At 43.7% G+C, this 26,192-nt stretch overlaps 2 protein-coding genes across 3 annotated transcripts; both read left to right on the top strand.

Moving 5' to 3' along the window:
* Nucleotides 1-3,507: 3,507 nt before the first annotated feature.
* LOC311122899 (RNA-binding motif, single-stranded-interacting protein 3-like) lies at nucleotides 3,508-26,192 on the top strand. 2 transcript variants are annotated; one of them, XM_084197203.1, is made up of 5 exons: nucleotides 3,508-3,555; nucleotides 16,465-16,575; nucleotides 18,726-18,818; nucleotides 21,366-21,475; nucleotides 23,688-26,192. In XM_084197203.1, the coding sequence occupies exons 1-5, from the start codon at nucleotides 3,523-3,525 to the stop codon at nucleotides 23,689-23,691; spliced, it is 351 nt and encodes a 116-aa protein (XP_084053329.1). In that variant the 5' UTR covers nucleotides 3,508-3,522; the 3' UTR covers nucleotides 23,692-26,192. The 2 variants fall into 2 exon arrangements, with proteins under 2 accessions (XP_084053329.1, XP_084053330.1); XM_084197204.1 differs by having other exon boundaries at nucleotides 18,729-18,818.
* Nucleotides 10,527-11,984, top strand: LOC311122900 (nuclear factor 7, brain-like; the record flags this gene model as incomplete). The annotated part of the gene is made up of 1 exon (XM_084197205.1): nucleotides 10,527-11,984. One exon carries the CDS (start codon nucleotides 10,527-10,529, stop codon nucleotides 11,982-11,984), a length of 1,458 nt encoding a protein of 485 aa, XP_084053331.1.

A 26,192-nucleotide genomic window follows, 5' to 3' on the forward strand; every position in this document is an offset into this window, starting at 1 on the left:
AGGTAGAGTAACAAAACAGGAGGCAAAACAAAATAACTCCACGAGGGGAGAAAAACAAACTAAAGATAACTTAGAAAACCTTACTTGGAAAGACACGGTGGGACAAAGCAGGAGATACATAGCCAGGACTCAAAAACCAAGTGAGAAACAAGGGGAAAACACACAGCTAAAATACTCTAGGGGAAACAAGGCACAGGTGACCTGGATCAAGCTAATAAGGACACACGAGGAAGAACTAAGGCAGAGGGGAACACAGATGACCTCTAGAGGCCCGGAGACAAACAGGAGGCAGGAAGCTGACACAACTACCAGTAGACTGACAGACACAGCAGTTCAAACACAGAGACAACTACCAGTAGACTGACAGACACAGCAGTTCAAACACAGAGACAACTACCAGTAGACTGACAGACACAGCAGTTCAAACACAGAGACAACTACCAGTAGACTGACAGACACAGCAGTTCAAACACAGAGACAACTACCAGTAGACTGACAGACACAGCAGTTCAAACACAGAGACAACTACCAGTAGACTGACAGACACAGCAGTTCAAACACAGAGACAACTACCAGTAGGTTTACAGACACAGCAGTTCAAACACAGAGACAACTACCAGTAGACTGACAGACACAGCAGTTCAAACACAGAGACAACTACCAGTAGACTGACAGACACAGCAGTTCAAACACAGAGACAACTACCAGTAGGTTTACAGACACAGCAGTTCAAACACAGAGACAACTACCAGTAGACTGACAGACACAGCAGTTCAAACACAGAGACAACTACCAGTAGGTTTACAGACACAGCAGTTCAAACACAGAGACAACTACCAGTAGACTGACAGACACAGCAGTTCAAACACAGAGACAACTACCAGTAGGTTTACAGACACAGCAGTTCAAACACAGAGACAACTACCAGTAGGTTTACAGACACAGCAGTTCAAACACAGAGACAACTACCAGTAGGTTTTACAGACACAGCAGTTCAAACACAGAGACAACTACCAGTAGACTGACAGACACAGCAGTTCAAAGACAGAGACAACTACCAGTAGACTGACAGACACAGCAGTTCAAACACAGAGACAACTACCAGTAGACTGACAGACACAGCAGTTCAAACACAGAGACAACTACCAGTAGACTGACAGACACAGCAGTTCAAACACAGAGACAACTACCAGTAGACTGACAGACACAGCAGTTCAAACACAGAGACAACTACCAGTAGACTGACAGACACAGCAGTTCAAACACAGAGACAACTACCAGTAGGTTTACAGACACAGCAGTTCAAACACAGAGACAACTACCAGTAGGTTTACAGACACAGCAGTTCAAACACAGAGACAACTACCAGTGGAAAGGTAAAACACAGCTAAGTTGTGAAAGTATGCAGCATCCTTCTTCCCATTAAAAAAAGTGTTCAACAAATCAAAATATATTTTATATTTGAGATTCTTCAAATAGCCACCCTTTGCCTTGATGACAGCTTTGCACACTCATGGCATTCTCTCAACCAGCTTCACCTGGAATGCTTTTCCAACAATCTTGAAGGTGTTCCCACTAATGCTGAGCACTTGTTGGCTGCTTTTCCTTCACTCTGCGGTCCGACTCATCCCAAACCATCTCAATTATGTTGAGGTCGGGGGATTGTGGAGGCCAGGTCATCTGATGCATCACTCCATCACTCTCCTTCTTGGTAAAATAGCCCTTACACAGCCTGGAGGTGTGTTGGGTCATTGTCCTGTTGAAAAACAAATGATAGTCCCACTTAGCCCAAACCAGATGGGATGGCGTATCGCTGCAGAATGCTGTGGTAGCCATGCTGGTTAAGTGTGCCTTGAATTCTAAATAAATCACAGACCGTGTCACCAGCAAAGCGCCCACACACCATAACACCTCCTCCATGCTTTACGGTGGGAACTACACATGCGGAGATCATCCGTTCACCCACACCGCGTCTCACAAAGACACGGAGGCTGGAACCAAAAACATCAAATTTGGACTCCAGACCAAAGGACACATTTCCACCAGTCTAATGTCCATTGCTCGTGTTTCTTGGCCCAAGCAAGTCTCTTCTTCTTAATGGTGTCCTTTAGTAGTGGTTTCTTTGCAGCAATTCGACCAAGAAGGCCTGATTCACGCTGTCTCCTCTGAACAGTTGTTGAGATGTGTCTGTTACTTGAACTCTGTGAAGCATTTATTTGGGCTGCAATTTCTGAGGCTGGTATCTCTAATTAACTTATCCTCTGCAGCAGAGGTAATCCTCTGGGTCTTCCATTTCTGTGGCAGTCCTCATGAGAGCCAGTTTCATCATAGCGCTTGATGGTTTTTGCGACTGCACTTGAAGAAACTTTCAAAGTTCTTGAAATGTTCCGTATTGACTGACCTTCATGTCTTAAAGTAATGATGGACTATTGTTTCTCATTGTTTATTTGAGCTGTTCTTGCCATAATGTGGACTTGGTCATTTACCAAATAGGGCTATCTTCTGTATACCCCCGCTACCTTGAGGTACCAATACACAACTGATTGGCTCAAACACATTAAGGAAAGAAATTCCACAAATGAACTTTTAACAATGCACACCTGTTAATTGAAATGCATTCCAGGTGACTACCTCATGAAGCTGGTTGAGAGAATGCCATGAGTGTGCAAAGCTGTCATCAAGGCAAAGGGTGGCTATTACAAGAATCTCAAATCTCAAATATATTTTGATTTGTTTAACACTTTTTTGGTTACTACATGATTCCATAGGTGTTATTTCATAGTTTTGATGTCTTCACTATTATTCTACAATGTAGAAAATAGTAAAAATAAAGAAAAACCCTTGAATGAGTAGGTGTTCTATAACTTTAGACCGGTAGTGTACACAGAAATATAGTCTCATTTTACTGTTCTATTCTATAGGAGATGGGTGGCTGGGGGTAGGAGAGGAGCGGAGAGGGGGAAGAATGGGTAATTAGGGTATGGAGGGACAACAGAAGACAGAAAACAGGGGATAGGGGGAATGGAGGGATGGAGGGACGGGTGAAGAATGAGAGGACAGGAGGGGTGGAGGGACGGGTTGAGAATGAGAGAACAGGAGGGGTGGAGGGACGGGTTGAGAATGAGAGGACAGGAGGGGTGGAGGGACGGGTTGAGAATGAGAGGACAGGAGGGGTGGAGGGACGGGTTGAGAATGAGAGGACAGGAGGGGTGGAGGGACGGGTTGAGAATGAGAGGACAGGAGGGGTGGAGGGACGGGTTGAGAATGAGAGGACAGGAGGGGTGGAGGGACGGGTGAAGAATGAGAGGACAGGGGGATGGAGGGACGGGTTGAGAATGAGAGGACAGGAGGGGTGGAGGGACGGGTTGAGAATGAGAGGACAGGAGGGGTGGAGGGACGGGTTGAGAATGAGAGGACAGGGGGATGGAGGGACGGAGGGATAGAGGGGTGGGGGTGTGTAATCAGAGGAGTTGAGGTACCAATACCAAATATGTCTCTCCACAGGTCCAGAGTACATCCTGGATGCCTCATCAACAGTATGTTATGCAACCTACCGTAAGTACAACCCTGCCATCGCATAGTGTGTGTGTGTGTGTGTGTCATAGTGTGTGTGTGTGTGTGTGTGTGTGTGTGATTGAGTGAGTGAGTCTGTGCTTGCTTGTATCTCTGTATGTACTTGCATGTGTCTGTGGGCATGCGTGGAATTACTTATTTGTGTAGGTGCTTTCAAAGCCCATTGGACACACACTCGCATATTCCTCCTGAATGAGAACCTCAGTGGAGGACAAGATCTGCTGTAGTAAGTAATCCAGTCTGCTATAACAGAACAGATCAGCTGTGACCTGGAATCTGTCTGTCTGTAGCACAGTCACAGTGAGGGGTTGGGGACTAAGGTGGAGCAGAGAGGGGTTTGGGACTAAGGTGGAGCAGAGAGAGGTTTGGGACTAAGGTGGAGCAGAGAGGGGTTTGGGACTAAGGTGGAGCAGAGAGGGGTTTGGGACTAAGGTGGAGCAGAGAGGGGCTTGGGACTAAGGTGGAGCAGAGAGGGGTTTGGGACTAAGGTGGAGCAGAGAGGGGTTTGGGACTAAGGTGGAGCAGAGAGGGGTTTGGGACTAAGGTGGAGCAGGGAGGGGTTTGGGACTAAGGTGGAGCAGGGAGGGGTTTGGGACTAAGGTGGAGCAGAGAGGGGCTTGGGACTAAGGTGGAGCAGAGAGGGGTTTGGGACTAAGGTGGAGCAGAGAGGGGTTTGGGACTAAGGTGGAGCAGAGAGACGTTTGGGACTAAGGTGGAGCAGAGAGGGGTTTGGGACTAAGGTGGAGCAGAGAGACGTTTGGGACTAAGGTGGAGCAGAGAGGGGTTTGGGACTAAGGTGGAGCAGAGAGGGGCTTGGGACTAAGGTGGAGCAGGGAGGGGTTTGGGACTAAGGTGGAGCAGAGAGGGGTTTGGGACTAAGGTGGAGCAGAGAGGGGTTTGGGACTAAGGTGGAGCAGAGAGAGGTTTGGGACTAAGGTGGAGCAGAGAGGGGTTTGGGACTAAGGTGGAGCAGAGAGGGGTTTGGGACTAAGGTGGAGCAGAGAGGGGTTTGGGACTAAGGTGGAGCAGAGAGGGGTTTGGGACTAAGGTGGAGCAGAGAGGGGCTTGGGACTAAGGTGGAGCAGAGAGGGGTTTGGGACTAAGGTGGAGCAGGGAGGGGTTTAGGACTAAGGTGGAGCAGAGAGGGGTTTGGGACTAAGGTGGAGCAGAGAGGGGTTTGGGACTAAGGTGGAGCAGAGAGGGGCTTGGGACTAAGGTGGAGCAGAGAGGGGTTGGGGACTAAGGTGGAGCAGAGAGGGGTTTGGGACTAAGGTGGAGCAGAGAGACGTTTGGGACTAAGGTGGAGCAGAGAGGGGTTTGGGACTAAGGTGGAGCAGAGAGGGGTTTGGGACTAAGGTGGAGCAGAGAGGGCTTTGGGACTAAGGTGGAGCAGAGAGGGGTTTGGGACTAAGGTGGAGCAGAGAGGGGTTTGGGACTAAGGTGGAGCAGAGAGGGGTTTGGGACTAAGGTGGAGCAGAGAGGGGTTTGGGACTAAGGTGGAGCAGAGAGGGGTTTGGGACTAAGGTGGAGCAGGGAGGGGTTTGGGACTAAGGTGGAGCAGAGAGGGCTTTGGGACTAAGGTGGAGCAGAGAGGGGTTTGGGACTAAGGTGGAGCAGAGAGGGGCTTGGGACTAAGGTGGAGCAGAGAGGGGCTTGGGACTAAGGTGGAGCAGAGAGGGGTTTGGGACTAAGGTGGAGCAGAGAGGGGTTTGGGACTAAGGTGGAGCAGAGAGGGGTTTGGGACTAAGGTGGAGCAGGGAGGGGTTTGGGACTAAGGTGGAGCAGAGAGGGGTTTGGGACTAAGGTGGAGCAGAGAGGGGTTTGGGACTAAGGTGGAGCAGAGAGGGGTTTGGGACTAAGGTGGAGCAGAGAGGGGTTTGGGACTAAGGTGGAGCAGAGAGAGGTTTGGGACTAAGGTGGAACAGAGAGGGGTTTGGGACTAAGGTGGAGCAGAGAGAGGTTTGGGACTAAGGTGGAGCAGGGAGGGGCTTGGGACTAAGGTGGAGCAGAGAGGGGTTTGGGACTAAGGTGGAGCAGAGAGGGGTTTGGGACTAAGGTGGAGCAGAGAGGGGTTTGGGTGGAGTGTGAACACCAACATGCAGGAATGGAGCTGGACAGGGGAGATAAAGGATTACAGCTCAGGCCTATACTGTACTGCTTTATCTAGCCACATCAACAATGAAAGACTTCCCCCTACTGGTCGAAAAGACAATTGCAGCCATAATGTGAGAGTTCAGAGAGAGAGAGAGGGGCTGAGCGAGCCTCTGTGTTCCCACCCCGAGCGGTCTGGTCTGGGCCCTACAGGTCCGGTAGAGAGGGTCTGAGCTCTGTGTCTAGTCTGTCCCCTACACTTCCCTGGCCTGGCTCTCTCACAGCAGTGCTACAGCTCACTAGATCAGACCTTTGTCAGCCTGGGAAGAGGAGCAGGGAAGAGCCCACTAGATCAGACCTTTGACAGCCTGGGAAGAGGAACAGGGAAGAAAAAAGAGACAACGGTGTGTAGTAGCAAGTCTAGTCCTGTGGTCGGCGTCCCAAATGGTACCCTGTTCGCTATGTAGTGCCCCATAGGCTCTGGTCTGAAGTAGTGCACTATATAGGGAATAGTGGTCCTTTTGGGAACCAGCCCTGGTTTATTTCTGATCAGACAGTCTGAGCAAAGGACCCGGACCAGCTGATTGGTCCCTGTCTGTCTGGGCTGTAGCTAGCGCTTTCTAGGCGCCGTAGCAACACATCAACACCTGCCAACAGATCAATCAGCTACAGATGTAAGATCTTAATTTGAGCCTGTTTGCTACAGCAGTAAATTATCCTGCAGCAACAGGAAATGTGACCTATTATGTGGATTATAATTAATGGACATTTTTGTAGGGTGTTGATACAAAAGAAAATCAAGTCTGAAATTTCAAGTGAAAATTACAAACTTCAGAAGCATTTTTAAACAAGTTTGAAATGTCCTGCATTGCAGGAAAGTTCTCCTGCAACAGGGTGATCAAATTAAGAATGTACATCATTAAGGGGTGCTGAGAGGAAGACGGAGAGGAGTCTGTTCTCTGTTCTCTTCTCACACAGCATAGTGTCTCACCAAGCCTTCAAGAAAACATGACAGTATACTGTCTGTATCTCAGACTTCAGAAGAGATGGATGCTTTAATGAAACAATCTGTGTGTTCTCACAGTTAACTGTCTGCATCCAGTCTGTTCAGTTCTCACAGCATTCAGTATCTATTTCAGCCTGTAGGAAGACATGATACAGTCTCTATCCAGTCTGCTCTCACAGCATTCAGTATCTATTTCAGCCTGTAGGAAGACATGATACAGTCTCTATCCAGTCTGTTCTCACAGCATTCAGTATCGATTTCAGCCTTCAGGAAGACAGGACAGCATACTGTCTGTGTCTCAGATGTTAGGAAACATGGCAGACCGTCTCTCCTCTAATTTAGCACCCCAACTATTTTTCAGAAATGTAGGATATTTGAGGTACTGTAGAAAGAAGTAAGCACACACTTCTCCATGTGAAAATACTATGGTGTGTGTGCCCAACTGGGCCCTGCACACCACATGACTGTGTTAGCCCACTGAGCTAAAGCCTAGGCATTAGCCTTTACAATGTGCATGTGCACACATTCACGCACTCTGTGTCCAGGGCTGCACTTCGAGATCCTCATAGAAGCGCCACATTAGTTTGAGAAACTTTCTACAGCTTAATGACAGACGGAATGTCTTACTTACAAAGCCCCTTCAGGAAATGACCGTACTAGCCCAACTATGCTGAAGTGCATTAGCTAAGCTGCTAAGAACAGGAATGCAACCAAAAGAATAGAGGATTCTAGTGATTCTTCCTCTGTTACTATGACTACCATCCATTTGTGGAGTCAAAGACAAAAGGAGTTTAAAGGATCTGAGACATTGACCGCATCCAAAATGGCACCCTATTCCCTATATAGTGCACTACTTTTGACCAGGGCTCTATGTAGGGTGCCATTTGATGCACTGACATTTGTTCAGGAGTCATCGTCAGAGATCAGTCTTTTTTTTTTTGGCGCTTTAAATGTCTTCCTCTTCAAATCAAACTTTATTTATAGAGCACATTTCTTACGGCTTAACAAATAAATACAAAGAGAGAAATAGCAAAAGTAGACAAATTAAAATCATAATATAAAAACAGTAAAACAATATTAAAATAACAGTGATGAGATACTAATGCATTCAAATAAATTAGATATAGGTCTATAAAATGGGCTAAAATAAATAAAGTAAATAAGACCTACAGTGCTATGAAAAATTATTTGCCCCCTTTCTAATTTTCTCTACTTTTGCATATTTGTGATACTGAAAGTTATCAGATCTTCAACCAAAACCTAATGTTAGATAAAGTGAACATAAGTGAACAAATAACACAACAATTACATATTTATTTCATTTATTTCATAAACAAAGTTATGCAACACCCAATTCCCCTGTGTGAAAAAGTAATTGCCCCCTTACACTCAATAACTGGTTGTGCCACCTTTAGCTGCAATGACTCCAACCAAATGCTTCCTGTAGTTGTTGATCAGTCTCTCACGTCGCTGTGGAGGAATTTTGGCCCACTCTTCCATGCAGAACTGCTTTAACTCAGTGACGTGTGGGTTTTCAAGCATGAACTGCTCGTTTCAAGTCCTGCCACAACATCTCAATTGGGATTAAGTCTGGACTTTGACTAGGCCATTCCAAAACTTCCAATTTGTAGCTTTTTAGCAATTTTCCTCATGTAGACTTGATTGTGTGTTTTGGATCATTGTCTTGCTGCATGACCCAGCTGCGCTTCAGCTTCAGCTCACAGACGGATGGTCTGACGTTCTCCTGTAGAATTCTCTGATACAGAGCAGAATTCATGGTTCCTTCTATTAAGGCAAGTCGTCCAGGTCCTGAGGCAGCAAAGCATCCCCAAACCATCACACCATCACACCACCACCACCATGGTTGACCTTTGGTATGATGTTCTTACTGTGGAATGCAGACTTTGGTTTCCGCCAGGCATTACTGGAACCATGTCGTCCAAAAAGTTATACTTTTGAATCATCTGTCCATAGAACGTTCTTCCAAGAGACTTGATGATCATCCAGGTGCTTTTTGGCAAACTTGAGTCAACTTTTTGGACGAGATGGGTCCCATTATGCCTGGCGAAAACCAAACACTACATTCCACAGTCTTGATGTTATGTGATCTATCTCTGGTCTTGGTTAACATACGTGCTGCTGCGTTCTGAATCAACTCCTCCTGCTTCCTGCTTTGCTTGATTGTGTGTGTGTGTGTGTGTGTGTGTGTGTGTGATTGTGTGTGTGTGTGTGGTAAATAGATTTGATGCCAGACATCCTATCCTGAGATCTCATTGTTGTTAACTACCGGTACCTGACAGGAACAAACAGTACTGTGCCACTTCCAGCTCCCTCCGGTTGCAGACACACACACACACACACACACACACACACACACACACACACACACACACACACACACACACACACACACACACACACACACACACACACACACACACACACACACACACACACACACACACAGACGTTTTGTTCTTCTATCCTCACTGGGACCTAAAATTAATTTCCATTTAAAATCCTCTTTTCCCGAACCCCTAACCCTAAACCTAACCCCCTAACCCTTACCCTAACCACTAACCCTAACCCTAAACTGAACCCTAAACCTAACCCCCTAACCCTTACATAACCCTTACCCTAACCTGTAACCCTAACCCTAAACCGAACCCTAAACCTAACCACTAACCCTAACCCTAACCCTAAACTGAACCCTAAACCTAACCACTAACCCCTTACCCTAACCTGTAACCCTAACCCTAACCCTAAACCGAACCCTAAACCTAACCACTAACCCCTTACCCTAACCCTTACCCTAACCCTTACCCTAACCTGTAACCCTAAACCAAACCCTAAAGCTAACCACTAACCCTAACCCTAACCCTAACCCTAACCCTAAACTGAACCCTAAACCTAACCACTAACCCCTTACCCTAACCTGTAACCCTAACCCTAAACCGAACCCTAAACCTAACCACTAACCCCTTACCCTAACCCTTACCCTAACCTGTAACCCTAAACCAAACCCTAAAGCTAACCACTAACCCTAACCCTAATTCTAACCCTAACCCTAATTCTAACCCTAACCCTAAACCGAACCCCTAAGCTTAAAATAGCCTTTGTCCTCATGGGGACTTGGGAAATGTCCCCACAAGGGAGAATTTTCCTTGTTTTACTTGTGGGGACTTTGGGGATTTTAGGTCCCACAAGGATAGGAGAACCAAGCCACCCACCCACCTTACTGTGGTGTCAACAGGGAGATACTGTTTGTTTTTGTCATTAGTACCAACAGAGGCGTGATCCTTCCCTGTACGTTCTGAGGGGTACTGACCGATACCATTCAAAAACCTTAAAGTCATTAGATGTAAAACCAGCAATTACATTCCAATCATTCTCCTATTGCTACACAACTACAATAAGTTCAACCAATTTTTTTTTCTGCATGATCAAAGGTTTCTTGATAACCAAAATGTAAAATGACCTCAAAGACATCGCTGATTGGCTGATCAAGGTTGTTGGCGTCAACTGTAAACACAAGTTACCTGTCTAACCACTCTTGGTTATCGGTAAACCCCACCTGTGCAAGCTGAGTACAGCTCACTGCTGTGACATTGAGCTCTACGGTGTTCAGCTCTGGTGGATCCACAACGCAAAGCAACGTTTGGATTCACATCGTAAGAGAGAGAGAGAGATATTAGAAGGACACACCATCATCAGAACTGTAATCTCCAAGTGCAGCTTCACTTTTGGGTGGATTTGGGACTGTATTTGAGTGGATTACTTTCCCTTGAAAAGTGGAAACTGTGGAGAGTAAATTCCAGAAGCTGTTACAGAACAGGGAGAGGCACTGTGTGAGAAAATGGCATCCAGATCATCTCTCCCAGCGGACAGATTCTCCTGTCCTATCTGCTGTGACATCTTCAAGGATCCTATCATCCTGTCGTGTGGCCACAGCTTCTGTAAAGTCTGTCAGCAGGAATACTGGGCAGAAAAGAAACCTTGGAAATGTCCAGTGTGTAGGAGAAGATTTCCTATAGCTATGACTGCACCTCCTCGTAACCTGGCATTAAATGACGCATGTGAGGCCTTCCTACAGGAGCGAAGCCAGATAGCTTCAGCTGGGTCTGAGGTACAGGAGCGAAGCCAGAGAGCTTCGGCTGGGTCTGAGGTGCTCTGCAGTCTGCACTGTGAGAAATTCAAACTCTTCTGTCTTAAGGATAAACAGCCCGTCTGTTTGGTGTGTCGAGATTCAAAGGTACATAAATCTCACGACTGTGTCCCTGTAGATGAGGCTGTACAGGATCTTAAGAAGGAACTTCAAACTGCCCTGAAGCCCTTACAGAAGTACCTGGAGGTCTTTAATGAAGTTAAACTATCCTGTGATAAAACAGCAGAGCACATTAAGAGCCAGGCCCAGCACACAGAGAGGCAGATTAACAAAGAGTTTGAGAAGCTTCACCAGTTTCTACAAGAGGAAGAGGAGGCCAGGATAGCTGCACTGAGGGAGGAAGAGGAGCAGAAGGGTCAGATGATGAAGAAGAAGATTGAAGAGATGAGCAGAAAGATATCATCACTTTCAGACACAATCAGAGCCATAGAGAAGGAGCTGAAAGCTGAAGACATCTCATTCCTGCAGAACTTCAAGACCACAAAGGATAGATCCCAGTACACACTGCTGGATCCACAGCTGGCCTCAGGAGCTCTGATAGACGTGGCCAAACACCTGGGCAACCTGCAGTTCAGAGTCTGGGAGAAGATGCAGGGGATCCTCAAATACACTCCTGTGATTCTGGACCCCAACACTGCACATCCCAGTCTCTTGCTAACTGATGATCTGACCAGCGTGAGAAGACCAGGCGCAGCCCAGCAGTTCCTTGACAACCCAGAGCGATTTATGAGGTACACAAATGTTCTGGGCTCTGAGGGGTTCAGCTCAGGAATGCACAGCTGGGAGTTGGAGGTGGGGGACCATCCTGACTGGGTTTTGGGCGTGGCTAAAGAGTCCATTGACAGGAAGGGGGAGCGGGATGCAACACCAAAGAATGGAATGTGGTGTATATCGCAGCGGAGTGGGCGGTTCATAGGAGGAAGAGGTGACATCACTCTGCAGAGGAGACCCCAGAGGATCAGAGTGGAGCTGGACTACGACCGGGGCCAGGTGTCCTTCTACGACCCCCAATACATGACACTCATCTACACCCTTAAAGTCCGATTTACTGAGAGACTGTTCCCATACTTTAATATTGGAAATGTGGCTAATGGCAACAACCCTGGTATTAAGATCTGCCAATCTAAAGTGACTCTGAAAGTGAAGTAATCCCTGTGTATGTGTGGTATGTGTGTGTGTGTGTGTGTGTGTGTGTGTGTGTGTGTGTGTGTGTGTGTGTGTGTGTGTGTGTGTGTGTGTGTGTGTGTCTGCGCGTGCGAGTGAAACGTGTCAGTTTCAGTGGACATTATCAGGAGGTTGTTTTGGGGGTTAAGATAAAACACACATCATTTCTAGAAACTACGGGACTGAAAAATCCCTACACTATGTGCTTCCCTTTTAATAATCAATTAAGAATAAATTGTTTAAGAATCAATTAAGAATAAATTGTTTAAGAATCAATTAAGAATACATTGTTTAAAAATCAATTAAGAATACATTGTTTAAGAATCAATTAAGAACACATTGTTTAAAAATCAATTAAGAATACATTGTTTAAGAATCAATTAAGAATACATTGTTTAAAAATCAATTAAGAATACATTGTTTAAGAATCAATTAAGAATACATTGTTTAAGAATCAATTAAGAATACATTGTTTAAAAATCAATTAAGAATACATTGTTTAAGAATCAATTAAGAATACATTGTTTAAGAATAAATTAAGAATACATTGTTTAAGAATCAATTAAGAATACATTGTTTAAACATCAATTAAGAATACATTGTTTAAGAATAAATTAAGAATACATTGTTTAAGAATAAATTAAGAATACATTATTTAAGAATCAATTAAGAATACATTCTTTAAGAATCAATTAAGAAATCAATTGTTTAAGAATCAATTATCGAGGGTACCCTTACTACCATCTCCTGAGTGGCGCAGTGGTCTAAGGCACTGCATCGCAGTGCTAACTGTGCCACTAGAGATCCTGGTTCGAATCCAGGCTCTGTCGCAGCCGGCCGCGACCAGGAGACTCATGGGCGGCGCACAATTGGCCCAGCGTTGTCCAGGGTAGGGGAGGGAATGGCCGGCAGGGATGTAGCTCAGTTGATAGAGCATGGTGTTTGCAACGCCAGGGTTGTGGGTTCGATTCCCACGGGGGGCCAGTATAAAAAAATAATAAAAATGTATTCACTAACTGTAAGTCGCTCTGGATAAGAGCGTCTGCTAAATGACTAAAATGTAATGGTTGTTATTCTTACAAGAGGAGTGTGCTGTATTGGGAAAATCTCACCATAAGTAAAGTAATTTGTTTCGAATGCTTTTCGTTGGAGAGTTTCAATAGGCTTGAAGACATCCTGGAAAACCAAACAATGCTCCACAATAGCATTGTGTTCCTCTGTAGCTCAGCTGGTAGAGCATGGCGCTTGTAACGCCAGGGTAGTGGGTTCGATCCCCGGGACCACCCATACGTAGAAATGTATGCACACATGACTGTAAGTCGCTTTGGATAAAAGCGTCTGCTAAATGGCATGTTATTAATACCCAAGCTTTTCTGTCAGGTACCCTGGGTCCATACCTGCGAACATTAGAACAAGTTTAAACTTTTTCTCAATTTCAAAATGGCAATTAAAATCGTTGACGTGGTTGCACGTAGTGAAACGCTACATGTTAGCTGTTCCTGTCACATAACCTGGCACATTTAGCCCTATGCTAACCTGGTCAGGTGGCAGTGACTATTTCCTGTAAGAAATTTCACATCGGCCTTTCATGTCTTAGCCTTTATATCCACCAACCAATGGCATTTCTTCAAATAGGTTGACTTGGCCACTAGAGGGATATTTTAAACCTCCAAATTCAAGGTTTTTTGTTCTACTTTAATAGCCTATTAGCTATTAACGTTAGACAAAATTCAAAAGGCATGTTTTCGAATATATGACAAAATCGCACATTTTTGCTAATCTGTTTCACACCCTCCATGTGCTTTTACAGGAAAAATATTAAGAATCTCTATACAACATTTACGTTCATCGTCAAATAACAGTTGAAGAGCCTTAGCTGTCATGTACCCTTATTACCATCGCTTCCAGGTGGCTAATGCTGCTAATGCTGCTTGACTGTTATGATGCTAATGCTGCTAATGCTGCTAATGCTGCTTGACTGTTACGATGCTAATGCTGCTAATGCTGCTAATGCTGCTAATGCTGCTTCACTGTTATGCTGCTAATGCTGCTTCACTGTTATGCTGCTAATGCTGCTTCACTGTTATGCTGCTAATGCTGCTACACTGTTATGCTGCTAATGCTGCTAATGCTGCTAATGCTGCTAATGCTGCTAATGCTGCTTCACTGTTATGCTGCTAATGCTGCTTCACTGTTATGCTGCTAATGCTGCTTCACTGTTATGCTGCTAATGCTGCTAATGCTGCTAATGCTGCTAATGCTGCTTGACTGTGAATCTTTAGGGGACAGTAACAGTTTAAAGTAACGGTTTCTATCATTCCTTTCTGTTCCTTTTTAAACCTCTGAAATCATTTGACAAAAAACATTTATCTTGAAATTAAATACTTCACCAATGGATAGAGCAGCTTGCTATGGAGCGGGCAAGCTATGTACATGCATTGGACTGACAAATGTAGTGTAGGGTGCGAGATGCGACTGAAATTTTGCGGGTGAGGAGACAGCTGGGCATGAAGCGCTGGACATCTTGTTGTTATGACTTCCATTATCTGAATTAGGCCCACAGAATTATACCTACGGAGGAGTGTCTTCTATGAAGGAACATTGAATGTCTTTGAACTTCAGAGAGTTGGCTTACTAATGTTGGACCAGAAAGAAATGCCCGGAACGTAAAAGAACGATGTTAACTGGTTCCCATGCTTTTAAAATAAAGGTTCTGTTCCAGAACAGTATAGATCACTTTTATTCTCAGTTCTGGTTCTGTTCCTTGAAAAATGTTTTTATTTTAAGGTTTTTGGTTGTATTCCCTGAACCGGTTCCAACCTGTTTACAAGGTTTTGGCTGCACTTCCCTTGGCAACACAATATCACAATTCATGTCATTCTACATTTCCAAGGAAAAAACGTAATCTCGCCTGGGATTTGAACTTGACACACACAGTGAAAATTACCAGGAACTAGGGTCATTACACTGTGAGCTATTCATCCAGTTACATTTTATTGTGTGTTTTTAGTAAGTTTGAAAATAAAATTGTGCTATTTGACTTCAGTTAAGGGCGTTTTCATGGAAAAGTGTTCGATCACGTCCACCTACGTCAATTTGTAATATGCTGATGCGCATTTTGAGACAGAGAAAAAGTTTAAACCTAAACTTTTTCTAATGTTCGCAAGTAAATTGCGCCTAAACTAAAATATTATATTGTGTCCTTTCTCTTGCATTTCAAAGATGATGGAACAAAATAATAAATAGAAAACGTATGTTTTTTTGTTTGTATTATCTTTTAACAGATCGGATGTGTTATGTTCTCCGACATTCATTTCACATTTCCACAAACTTAAAAGTGTTTCCTTTCAAATGGTATCAAAAATATGCATATCCTTGCTTCAGGTCCAGAGCTGCTGCAAGAAATTACTTTACAGCTCCAGAACTCTAATTACAGGCTCATAGTAATCAATCAATCTAAACTGTACTTTACAGCTCCAGAACTATAATTACAGGCTCATAGTAATCAATCAATCTAAACTGTACTTTACAACTCCAGAACTCTAATTACAGGCTCATAGTAATCAATCAATCTAAACTGTACTTTACAGCTCCAGAACTATAATTACAGGCTCATAGTAATCAATCAGTCTAAACTGTACTTTACAGCTCCAGAACTCTAATTACAGGCTCATAGTAATCAATCAGTCTAAACTGTACTTTACAGCTCCAGAACTCTAATTACAGGCTCATAGTAATCAATCAGTCTAAACTTTACCTAAACTGTACTTTACAGCTCCAGAACTCTAGTTACAGGCTCATAGTAATCAATCAGTCTAAACTGTACTTTACAGCTCCAGAACTCTAGTTACAGGCTCATAGTAATCAATCAGTCTAAACTGTACTTTACAGCTCCAGAACTCTAGTTACAGGCTCATAGTAATCAATCAGTCTAAACTGTACTTTACAGCTCCAGAACACTAATTACAGGCTCATAGTAATCAATCAGTCTAAACTGTACTTTACATTATTGTTCTACAGCTGTTAGATTCCATCTATATCATACTGATAGTATTGTTCTACAGCTGTGAACATTCGCCCCAGTCTTAGGTCCTGAGCGTTCTGGACCAGGTTTTCATCAAGGATCTCTCTGTACTTTGCTCCGTTCATCTTTCCCTCGATCCTGACTAGTCTCCCAGTCCCTGCCGCTGAAAAACATCCCCACAGCATGATGCTGCCACCACCATGCTTCACCGTAGGGATGGTGCCAGATTTCCTCCAGACGTGACGCTTGACATTCAGGCCAAAGAGTTCAATCTTGGTTTCATCAGACCAGAGAATGTTGTTTCTTATGGTCTACTCTCTCTCTCTCTCTCTCTCTCTCTCTCTCTCTCTCTCTCTCTCTCTCTCTCTCTCTCTCTCTCTCTCTCTCTCGCTCTCTCTCTCTCGCTCTCTCTTTCTCTCTTCCTCCCCCTCCCTTCACCAGGGTGCTGTGATAACCTCAGCTATGGACCACTGCATGTCCATGCAGCCCTCCAGTATGATGGCTCCTCTAACACAGCAGATGAACCACATGTCCCTGGGCAACACAGGAACCGTAAGTCCCCCTGACTGTAATCCTACTGTGTCCTCTATCGCCCACCAGGTGTCCATAGAGTTCTTGATAAGCTCATTTCCTGACGATGGCTCACTGCTCGTCGTACTTGGCGACTTCAACCTCCTGACGTCTGCCCTCGATTCATTTATTTTCAACTCTTTCTTTTAACTCCTTGCTTCTTTTGACCTCACTCTTTCCTAGTCACAAGGCAAGCAATACGCTTGGCCTCATCTTTACTAGAGGCTATTTGCCTACTAATCTCACTGCAACCCCCCTCCATGTCTCTGATCACTACTTTGTTTCCTTTTCTGTCTCCCTTTTCTCCAACCCTAACCACTCAGCCCCTACCCAGATGGTCATGTGCCATCGCAGTCTTCACTCTCCTTCTCCCACTACTCTCTCCTCTTCTATCATATCATCTCTCCCTTCTGCTAAATCCTTCTCCCTCCTGTCTCCTGATTCTGCCTCTTCGACCCTACTCTCCTCCCTTTCCGCATCCTATGACTCGCACTGTCCCCTTTCCACTGGCTGTGTCCCATCTGACTTCAAAATGGCCAGAGTCGCTCCCCTCCGCAAGAAACCAACACTAGACTCTTCTGACGTCAAAAACTACAGACCAGTATTCCTTCTTTCTTTTCTTTCCAAAACAGTTGAGCGTGCTGACTCTGACGAACTCCCTCGCTATCTCTCTCAGAAATATCTTCTTGACCCTAACCAGTCATGCTTCAAGACGGGTCACTCAATCGAGACTACTCTTCTCTGTGTCATGAAGGCTCTCCGCACTGCCAAAGCTGACTCTCTCTCCTCTGTTCTCATCCTCCTAGATCTTTCCGCTGCCTTCAACACCGTGAACCATCAGATCCTCCTCTCCACCCTCTCAGGGCTGGGCGTCTCAGGCTCTGCACACTCTTGGATTGCACCCTCCCTGGCAGGCCGCTCCTACCAGGTGACGTGGAGAGGATCTGTATCTGCACCACGTACTCTCACTACTAGTGTCCTCCAGGGCTCAGTTCTAGGCCCTCTTCTCTCTATACACCAAGTCACACGGCTCCGTCATATCCTCACATGGTGTCTCCTGTCATTGCTATGTGGATGACACTCAACTACTATTCTCCTTTCCGCCTTCTGACACCCAGGTGGCGACACGCATCTCTGCGTGCCTGGCAGATATCTCAGCTTGGATATCGGCCCAGCACCTCAAGCTCAACCTTGACAAGACAGAGCTGCTTCCTCCCCGGGAAGGCCTGCCCGCTCAAAGACCTCTCCATCACGGTTGACTCCACAGTGTCCCCCTCCCAGAGTGCAAAGAACCTTGGTGTGACCCAGGACAACACCCTGTCGTTCTCTGCAAACATCAAAGCAGTGACTCGCTCCTGCAGGTTCATGCTCTACAACATCCTCACACAGGAAGTGGCACAGGTCCTAATCCAGTCACTTGACCTCTCCTGTCTGGACTAGTGCAACTCGCTGTTGGCTGGGCTCCCCGCTTGTGCCATCAAATCCCTGCAACTTATCCAGAATGCTGCAGCCCGCTTGGTGTTCAACCTTCCCAAGTTCTCCCATGTCACCCCGCTCCTCCGCACACTCCACTGGCTTCCAGTTGAAGCTCGCATCCACTACAAGGTCATGATACTTGCCTACGAAGCAGCACGAGGAACTGCCCCTCCCTTCCTTCAGGCTATGCTCAAACCCTACACCCCAATCCGAGCACTCCGTTCTGCCACCTCAGGTCTCTTGGCCCTCCCACCCCTACAGGAGGGCAGCTCCCACTCAGCCCAGTCCAAGCTCTTCTCTGTCCTGGCACCCCAATGGTGGAACCAGCTTCCCCCTGAAGCTAGGAGAGCAGAGTCCCTGCCCATCTTCCCGAAAAGTATCTTAAATAATCCCACAGCACCCACCACCTCAACCCCCCCCCACCCCCCCAAAAAATAAAAGCCTTTCATAAACTAACACTCGCACTTGACTTTTATTCCCCCCGTTACTAGCTCTGACCTCGCTGAAAACTACTTTATTGAGGACAAATGTACTTACTATGACTAACTATTTTAAGATGAATGCACTAACTGTAACTGTAAATTGCTCTGGATAAGAGCATCTGCTAAATGACTAAAAATATCCATGTAAATGTGTTTCTCCCTGCTCTCTGATAGCAGTACATGTCTGCTGCAGCAGCAGCTGCTCCAATGCAAGGGACCTACATTCCTCAGTACACTGCAGTGCCTGGCCCCACCCTCTCAGTGGACGTAAGTTATACCCTGCACCATGCAGCACTAACCCTAACCCTAACCCAAACCCTAACCCTAACCCTAACCCTAACCCTAACCCTAACCCAAACCCACAACACCATAACACACAACACCCATACTGAACCAAGGGACCTACATTCCTCAGTACACTGCAGTGCCTGGCCCCACCCTCTCAGTGGACGTAAGTTATACCCTGCACCATGCAGCACTAACCCTAACCCTAACCCTAACCCACAACACCATAACACACAACACCCATACTGAACCAAGGGACCTACATTCCTCAGTACACTGCAGTGCCTGGCCCCACCCTCTCAGTGGACGTAAGTTAAACCATGCACCATGCAGCACTAACCCTAACCCTAACCCTAACCCTAACCCTAACCCACAACACCATAACACACAACACCCATACTGAACCAAGGGACCTACATTCCTCAGTACACTGCAGTGCCTGGCCCCACCCTCTCAGTGGACGTAAGTTAAACCCTGCACCATGCAGCACTAACCCTAACCCAAACCCACAACACCATAACACACAACATCCATACTGAACCAAGGGACTTACATTCCTCAGTACACTGCAGTGCCTGCCTCCACCCTCTCAATGGACGTAAGTTATAGACCACTCCTGAACCATGTACAATACAGAGCTTGCACTCACAACATACATTTCAAAGTAAGGCCTTAATCCAATGGAAGTAAGTATAAGACAGCTGCATTCACAACCCTGCACCATGCAGTACTTACTGTAAAACCCACAACCCTGCACCATGCAGTACTTACTGTAAACCCACAACCCTGCACCATGCAGTACTTACTGTAAACCCACAACCCTGCACCATGCAGTACTTACTGTAAACCCACAACCCTGCACCATGCAGTACTTACTGTAAACCCACAACCCTGCACCTTGCAGTACTTACTGTAAACCCACAACCCTGCACCATGCAGTACTTACTGTAAAACCCACAACCCTGCACCATGCAGTACTTACTGTAAAACCCACAACCCTGCACCATGCAGTACTTACTGTAAACCCACAACCCTGCACCATGCAGTACTTACTGTAAACCCACAACCCTGCACCATGCAGTACTTACTGTAAACCCACAACCATGCACCAGGGAGTACTTACTGTAAACCCACAACCCTGCACCATGCAGTACTTACTGTAAACCCACAACCCTGCACCATGCAGTACTTACTGTAAACCCACAACCCTGCACCATGCAGTACTTACTGTAAACCCACAACCCTGCACCATGCAGTACTTACTGTAAACCCACAACCCTGCACCATGCAGTACTTACTGTAAACCCACAACCCTGCACCTTGCAGTACTTACTGTAAACCCACAACCCTGCACCATGCAGTACTTACTGTAAACCCACAACCCTGCACCATGCAGTACTTACTGTAAACCCACAACCCTGCACCATGCAGTACTTACTGTAAACCCACAACCCTGCACCTTGCAGTACTTACTGTAAACCCACAACCCTGCACCATGCAGTACTTACTGTAAACCCACAACCCTGCACCTTGCAGTACTTACTGTAAACCCACAACCCTGCACCATGCAGTACTTACTGTAAACCCACAACCCTGCACCTTGCAGTACTTACTGTAAACCCACAACCCTGCACCATGCAGTACTTACTGTAAACCCACAACCCTGCACCATGCAGTACTTACTGTAAACCCACAACCCTGCACCATGCAGTACTTACTGTAAACCCACAACCCTGCACCATGCAGTACTTACTGTAAACCCACAACCCTGCACCATGCAGTTCTTACTGTAAACCCACAACCCTGCACCATGCAGTACTTACTGTAAACCCACAACCCTGCACCATGCAGTACTTACTGTAAACCCACAACCCTGCACCTTGCAGTACTTACTGTAAACCCACAACCCTGCACCATGCAGTACTTACTGTAAACCCACAACATCCACACTTAACTAAGTTCCAAATGTCAAATTTAGCAGTGTTTACAGTTAAGATCAGGCATTACCTCCACATGTTTAATGTTAGGGTTAAGGTTTGGGATAGGCTTAAAACAAACATCTCAAAAACAAGTTTCTATCGCTGAGTTCAAACGTGCAACCTTTTGGCACCAGAGGCAGATGTTTACGCCCATCTGCCATCCCTGTCCTCAATGCCCTGCTAAAACCAAAACCTACTTGAAGGTCACAGCGCTCACTGTTGCCCCTAATGTCCGGTTTCCAAGTCATCTCCCGACGTCCTCAGACATGGATGGACGTGGAATATTGACTTGTATCACGGGGTGATCTGGCTGTGAGATATCAGTGCATAATTCAAATGTTTGTGTATTTTGGGAAACGTACTGTATATCCCATTTGGGATCAATGGATGATTCACAAAAAGTCTGAGTTTTATGAACGTGGATCTCAAGAATCAACTGTAAAGGTGGACTTGTGATAACTATGACCTCATTTCCTGTGTCTCTTCCTGACTTATGATAACTGTGACCTCATTTCCTCTGTCTCTTCCTGGTTCTTCCTTCTCTTATCAGGCAGTGGTAACAGAGGGCTCGCCCCAGAATATACCCCCCTCCTCACAAGACCCTAACGGACAGCCACCCCTGGACAACGACTCACCTGCCTACTCCTACCAACAGACTAAGTAAAAACACACACCTGCCACCAGACTCAGAAGTGAGAACCTCAATATAAAAGAATAGTGTAGAATTGCCATTTAATATCATCAAAGTTAGCACATGCTGCAGCCAAGCCACCGACTGTGATCACTGATCAGGTTGTTTGCTGACTCAAACGAATTGCACTGTAAATGAAATACTATAGTTCCTATTTCTACTCCATTTATAATAATAATATAATAATAATAATAATATGCCATTTAGCAGACGCTTTTATCCAAAGCGACTTACAGTCATGCGTGCATACATTTTTTTGTGTATGGGTGGTCCCGGGGATCGAACCCACTACCTTGGCGTTACAAGCGCCGTGCTCTACCAGCTGAGCAACTCCATTTCTAACACTATAATGTCTATTTCTACTCCATTTCTAATACTATGATGTCTATTTCTACTCCATTTATAATACTTTGTGGATGACTGGAGTCTCTCATTGTCTTTCCCTCTCCCCACTTGTCTTGCCTTGCTTTCTTGTGTATATTGATGTGTATTGATGTGTATAGTGTATATTGATGTGTTTCGATGTGTATAGTGTATATTGATGTGTATTGATGTGTATAGTGTATATTGATGTGTATAGTGTATATTGATGTGTATAGTGTATATTAATGTGTGTAGTGTATATTGATGTATATAGTGTATATTGATGTGTATAGTGTATATTGATGTGTATAGTGTATATTGATGTATATTGATGTATATTGTTATGTATAGTGTATATTGATGTATATTGATGTGTATAGTGTATATTGATGTGTATAGTGTATATTGATGTATATTGATGTGTATAGTGTACATTGATGTATATTGATGTGTATAGTGTATATTGATGTAAATTGATGTGTATAGTGTACATTGATGTATATTGATGTGTATAGTGTATATTGATGTATATTGATGTGTATAGTGTATATTGATGTGTATAGTGTATATTGATGTGTATATTGATTTATATTGATGTGTATAGTGTATATTGATGTGTATTGATGTGTATAGTGTATATTGATGTATATTGATGTGTATAGTGTATATTGATGTATATTTATGTGTATAGTGTATATGTATGTATATTGATGTGTATTTATGTGTTTAGTGTACATTAATGTATATAGTGTATATAGATGTATAGTGATGTGTATAGTGTATATGTATGTGTATTGATGTGTATAGTGTATATTGATATGTATTGATGCGTATAGTGTATATTGATGTGTATTGATGTGTATAGTGTACATTGATGTATATTGATGTGTATAGTGTATATTGATGTATATTGATGTGTATAGTGTATATTGATGTGTATAGTGTATATTGATGTGTATATTGATTTATATTGATGTGTATAGTGTATATTGATGTGTATTGATGTGTATAGTGTATATTGATGTATATTGATGTGTATAGTGTATATTGATGTATATTTATGTGTATAGTGTATATGTATGTATATTGATGTGTATTTATGTGTATAGTGTACATTAATGTATATAGTGTATATAGATGTATAGTGATGTGTATAGTGTATATGTATGTGTATTGATGTGTATAGTGTATATTGATATGTATTGATGCGTATAGTGTATATTGATGTGTATAGTGTATATTGATGTGTATAGTGTATATTGATGTGTATTGATGTGTATTGATGTGTATAGTGTATATTGATGTGTATAGTGTGTATTGATGTGTATTGATGTGTATAGTGTATATTGATGTGTATAGTGTAAATTGATGTGTATAGTGTAAATTGATGTGTATTGATGTATATAGTGTATAGTGATGTGTATAGTGTATATTGATGTGTATAGTGTATATTGATGTGTATTGATGTGTATGGTGTATATTGATGTGTATAGTGTATATTGATGTGTATTGATGTGTATAGTGTATATTGATGTGTATTGATGTGTATAGTGTATATTGATGTGTATAGTGTATATTGATGTGTATATTGATGTGTATTGATGTGTATAGTGTATAGTGATGTGTATTGATGTGTATAGTGTATATTGATGTGTATTGATGTGTATAGTGTATAGTGATGTGTATAGTGTATAGTGATGTGTATTGATGTGTATACAGGGCTCATCTGTAAAAGAGACCTTGGTCTCAGGGTGACTCCCTGTTAAATTAAAGGTTCAATAAATAAAAAAATACAATAATTTTCTTTCTCTTTCTCAGGTAACAGGAGGATTAGGAGGGATTGTTCCAGTAACCGCCTTGAGACAGGGGCTGCACTGAAGCACTGGAGGAATGGAAAAGGAATGGATGAACAAAGGAGGACAAAGAGAGGCGATCGCTTTAACTTTGCACAGGCACCAAAAAAAGACTTTATTTTGTATCTGTCCTGAGAGAGAGAGAGAGAGAAGGAGACAGAGAAAGAGAGGTTGAGATTGTGATTGAGATCGAGATAAGTCTCCGAAGATGGAGAGGTGCCGTATGGGACATTGAGTTTATTGAGCGGCCAGCATGAAACTGGAGTCGTTCTTCGAAAAAGAAAATAACAAACTGACAAAAAATACATTTGAATGCGCAGGTAGGTTTTGAGATCATGATAGTTTTTTATTAGAAGAGGAGGCAAAGTTCTAGAGAAAAAAAACAAAAAAATGAAACGGGTTGTCTTCCTTTCATATTAAGCTACTTTATTTTTTATTATTTTCATGATTTAAAATGTAGTTTTCTAGAGAACTAAAAAATAAGTGAAATCTTTGTTGCCTTAATTTCTCAGACGTTGGAAACTCGTCGATCCTTTTGTCGAAAATTGTTTAAAAGATTTGTAAAAAATGACTAAGTGCATATAAAGAGGCTCTTCAATGGTTCAGGTGGTTGAATATACACAGATTAAATCTATGGATATCAATGTACAGGTTATAAAGAGAACTGTCTTTGTATGAAGAAGATTTAAAATGATGTGGTCTGTGGTCATTTGTGTTTGGGGAGAAGAGAATCTCCATGGTGATGGTATGTGGGAAGGGCAAGAAAAATATGTAACTGCTGTATTGTGGGAAATGCAGTTTATCGATGAAAAATGAAAAAAAAAAAAAATGTGGTTACTTAACATGGCATTAGTGTGTTTTTACTTGCAATCTTTTTTACGAAGTTCTACAGTTTTTTTTTTGCCTGCTTTGCTTGTCTCATCGCAAAACAAGAAACAAAACAAAAACAAACAAAAAGTCAACTTTCAGTGAAAAAGTATATAGATAAGAGTATTTGTGTAAAAAGGTAAATGTGTTCAAAATGAAGCAATAGTTTTAGAGAAATTGGTGACAATTTCTTTAGTCTTTTTATAGCTGTGGATCAAGTGCAGCCAACAGACAACAGATTTTATACCAAAGAGGAACAAAGAAGTAGAGACTGTTGGAGTACGTAGATAGAACTGTTTTATTCCAATTTTAACTGTCCATTTGGCTTTCTTGCTTTGTTGTATGATGTACTGTACCTTAGATGGTTTGAGGGTTGGACCGGTGGGCCTAGGACTCTTCCCATTGGCTCTGCTGGCGTTGAGTTGTTCATAGGGTCCTACCATTGGTGCAGTCATGTGTCACTCAGACCTTCAGCAACAAGGTGTGTAACAGGTCAGAGCACTGTGCCACACACGATGCTCCTGAACGAGCCACAGATAAAGCTCAGTCATGTTTCATCATAACCCTTCTTCATCATAACCATTCTGGTCATCTTCAGCTATCTTGTCTGAGACAAAGACACCATGCTAGTTTCTGGTATGTTATCTGGTCATCTTTAGCTATCTTGTCTGAGACAAAGACACCATGCTAGTTTCTGGTATGTTATCTGGTCATCTTTAGCTATCTTGTCTGAGACAAAGACACCATGCTAGTTTCTGGTAGCTTATCTGGTCATCTTTAGCTATCTTGTCTGAGACAAAGACACCATGCTAGTTTTTGGTAGCTTATCTGGTCATCTTTAGCTATCTTGTCTGAGACAAAGACACCATGCTAGTTTTTGGTATGTTATCTGGTCATCTTTAGCTATCTTGTCTCAGACAAAGACACCATGCTAGTTTCTGATATGTTATCTGGTCATCTTTAGCTATCTTGTCTGAGACAAAGACACCATGCTAGTTTCTGGTATGTTATCTGGTCATCTTTAGCTATCTTGTCTCAGACAAAGACACCATGCTAGTTTCTGATATGTTATCTGGTCATCTTTAGCTATCTTGTCTGATACAAAGACACCATGCTAGTTTCTGGTATGTTATCTGGTCATCTTTAGCTCTTGTCTGAGACAAAGACACCATGCTAGTTTCTGGTATGTTATCTGGTCATCTTTAGCTATCTTGTCTGAGACAAAGACACCATGCTAGTTTCTGATATGTTATCTGGTCATCTTTAGCTCTTGTCTGAGACAAAGACACCATGCTAGTTTCTGGTATGTTATCTGGTCATCTTTAGCTCTTGTCTGAGACAAAGACACCATGCTAGTTTCTGGTATGTTATCTGGTCATCTTTAGCTATCTTGTCTGAGAGAGAAAAAATAAAAATAAAGCAAAACATTCATTTAAATAAATGTTGTGTGTGTTGCATTTTTTTGAGAATTGACTTGAATGTGTTAGCTGCCATCAAGTGTTCAGTATTGGGCTCCCGAGTGGCGCAGCAGTCTAAGGCTCTGTATCTCAGTGCTTGAGGCGTCACTACAGATTCCCTGGTTCGATTCCAGGCTGTATCACAA

Source organism: Coregonus lavaretus, assembly GCF_964263955.1.
Source record: "Coregonus lavaretus genome assembly, contig: HAP1_SCAFFOLD_6787, whole genome shotgun sequence".
Taxonomy (NCBI): domain Eukaryota; kingdom Metazoa; phylum Chordata; class Actinopteri; order Salmoniformes; family Salmonidae; genus Coregonus; species Coregonus lavaretus.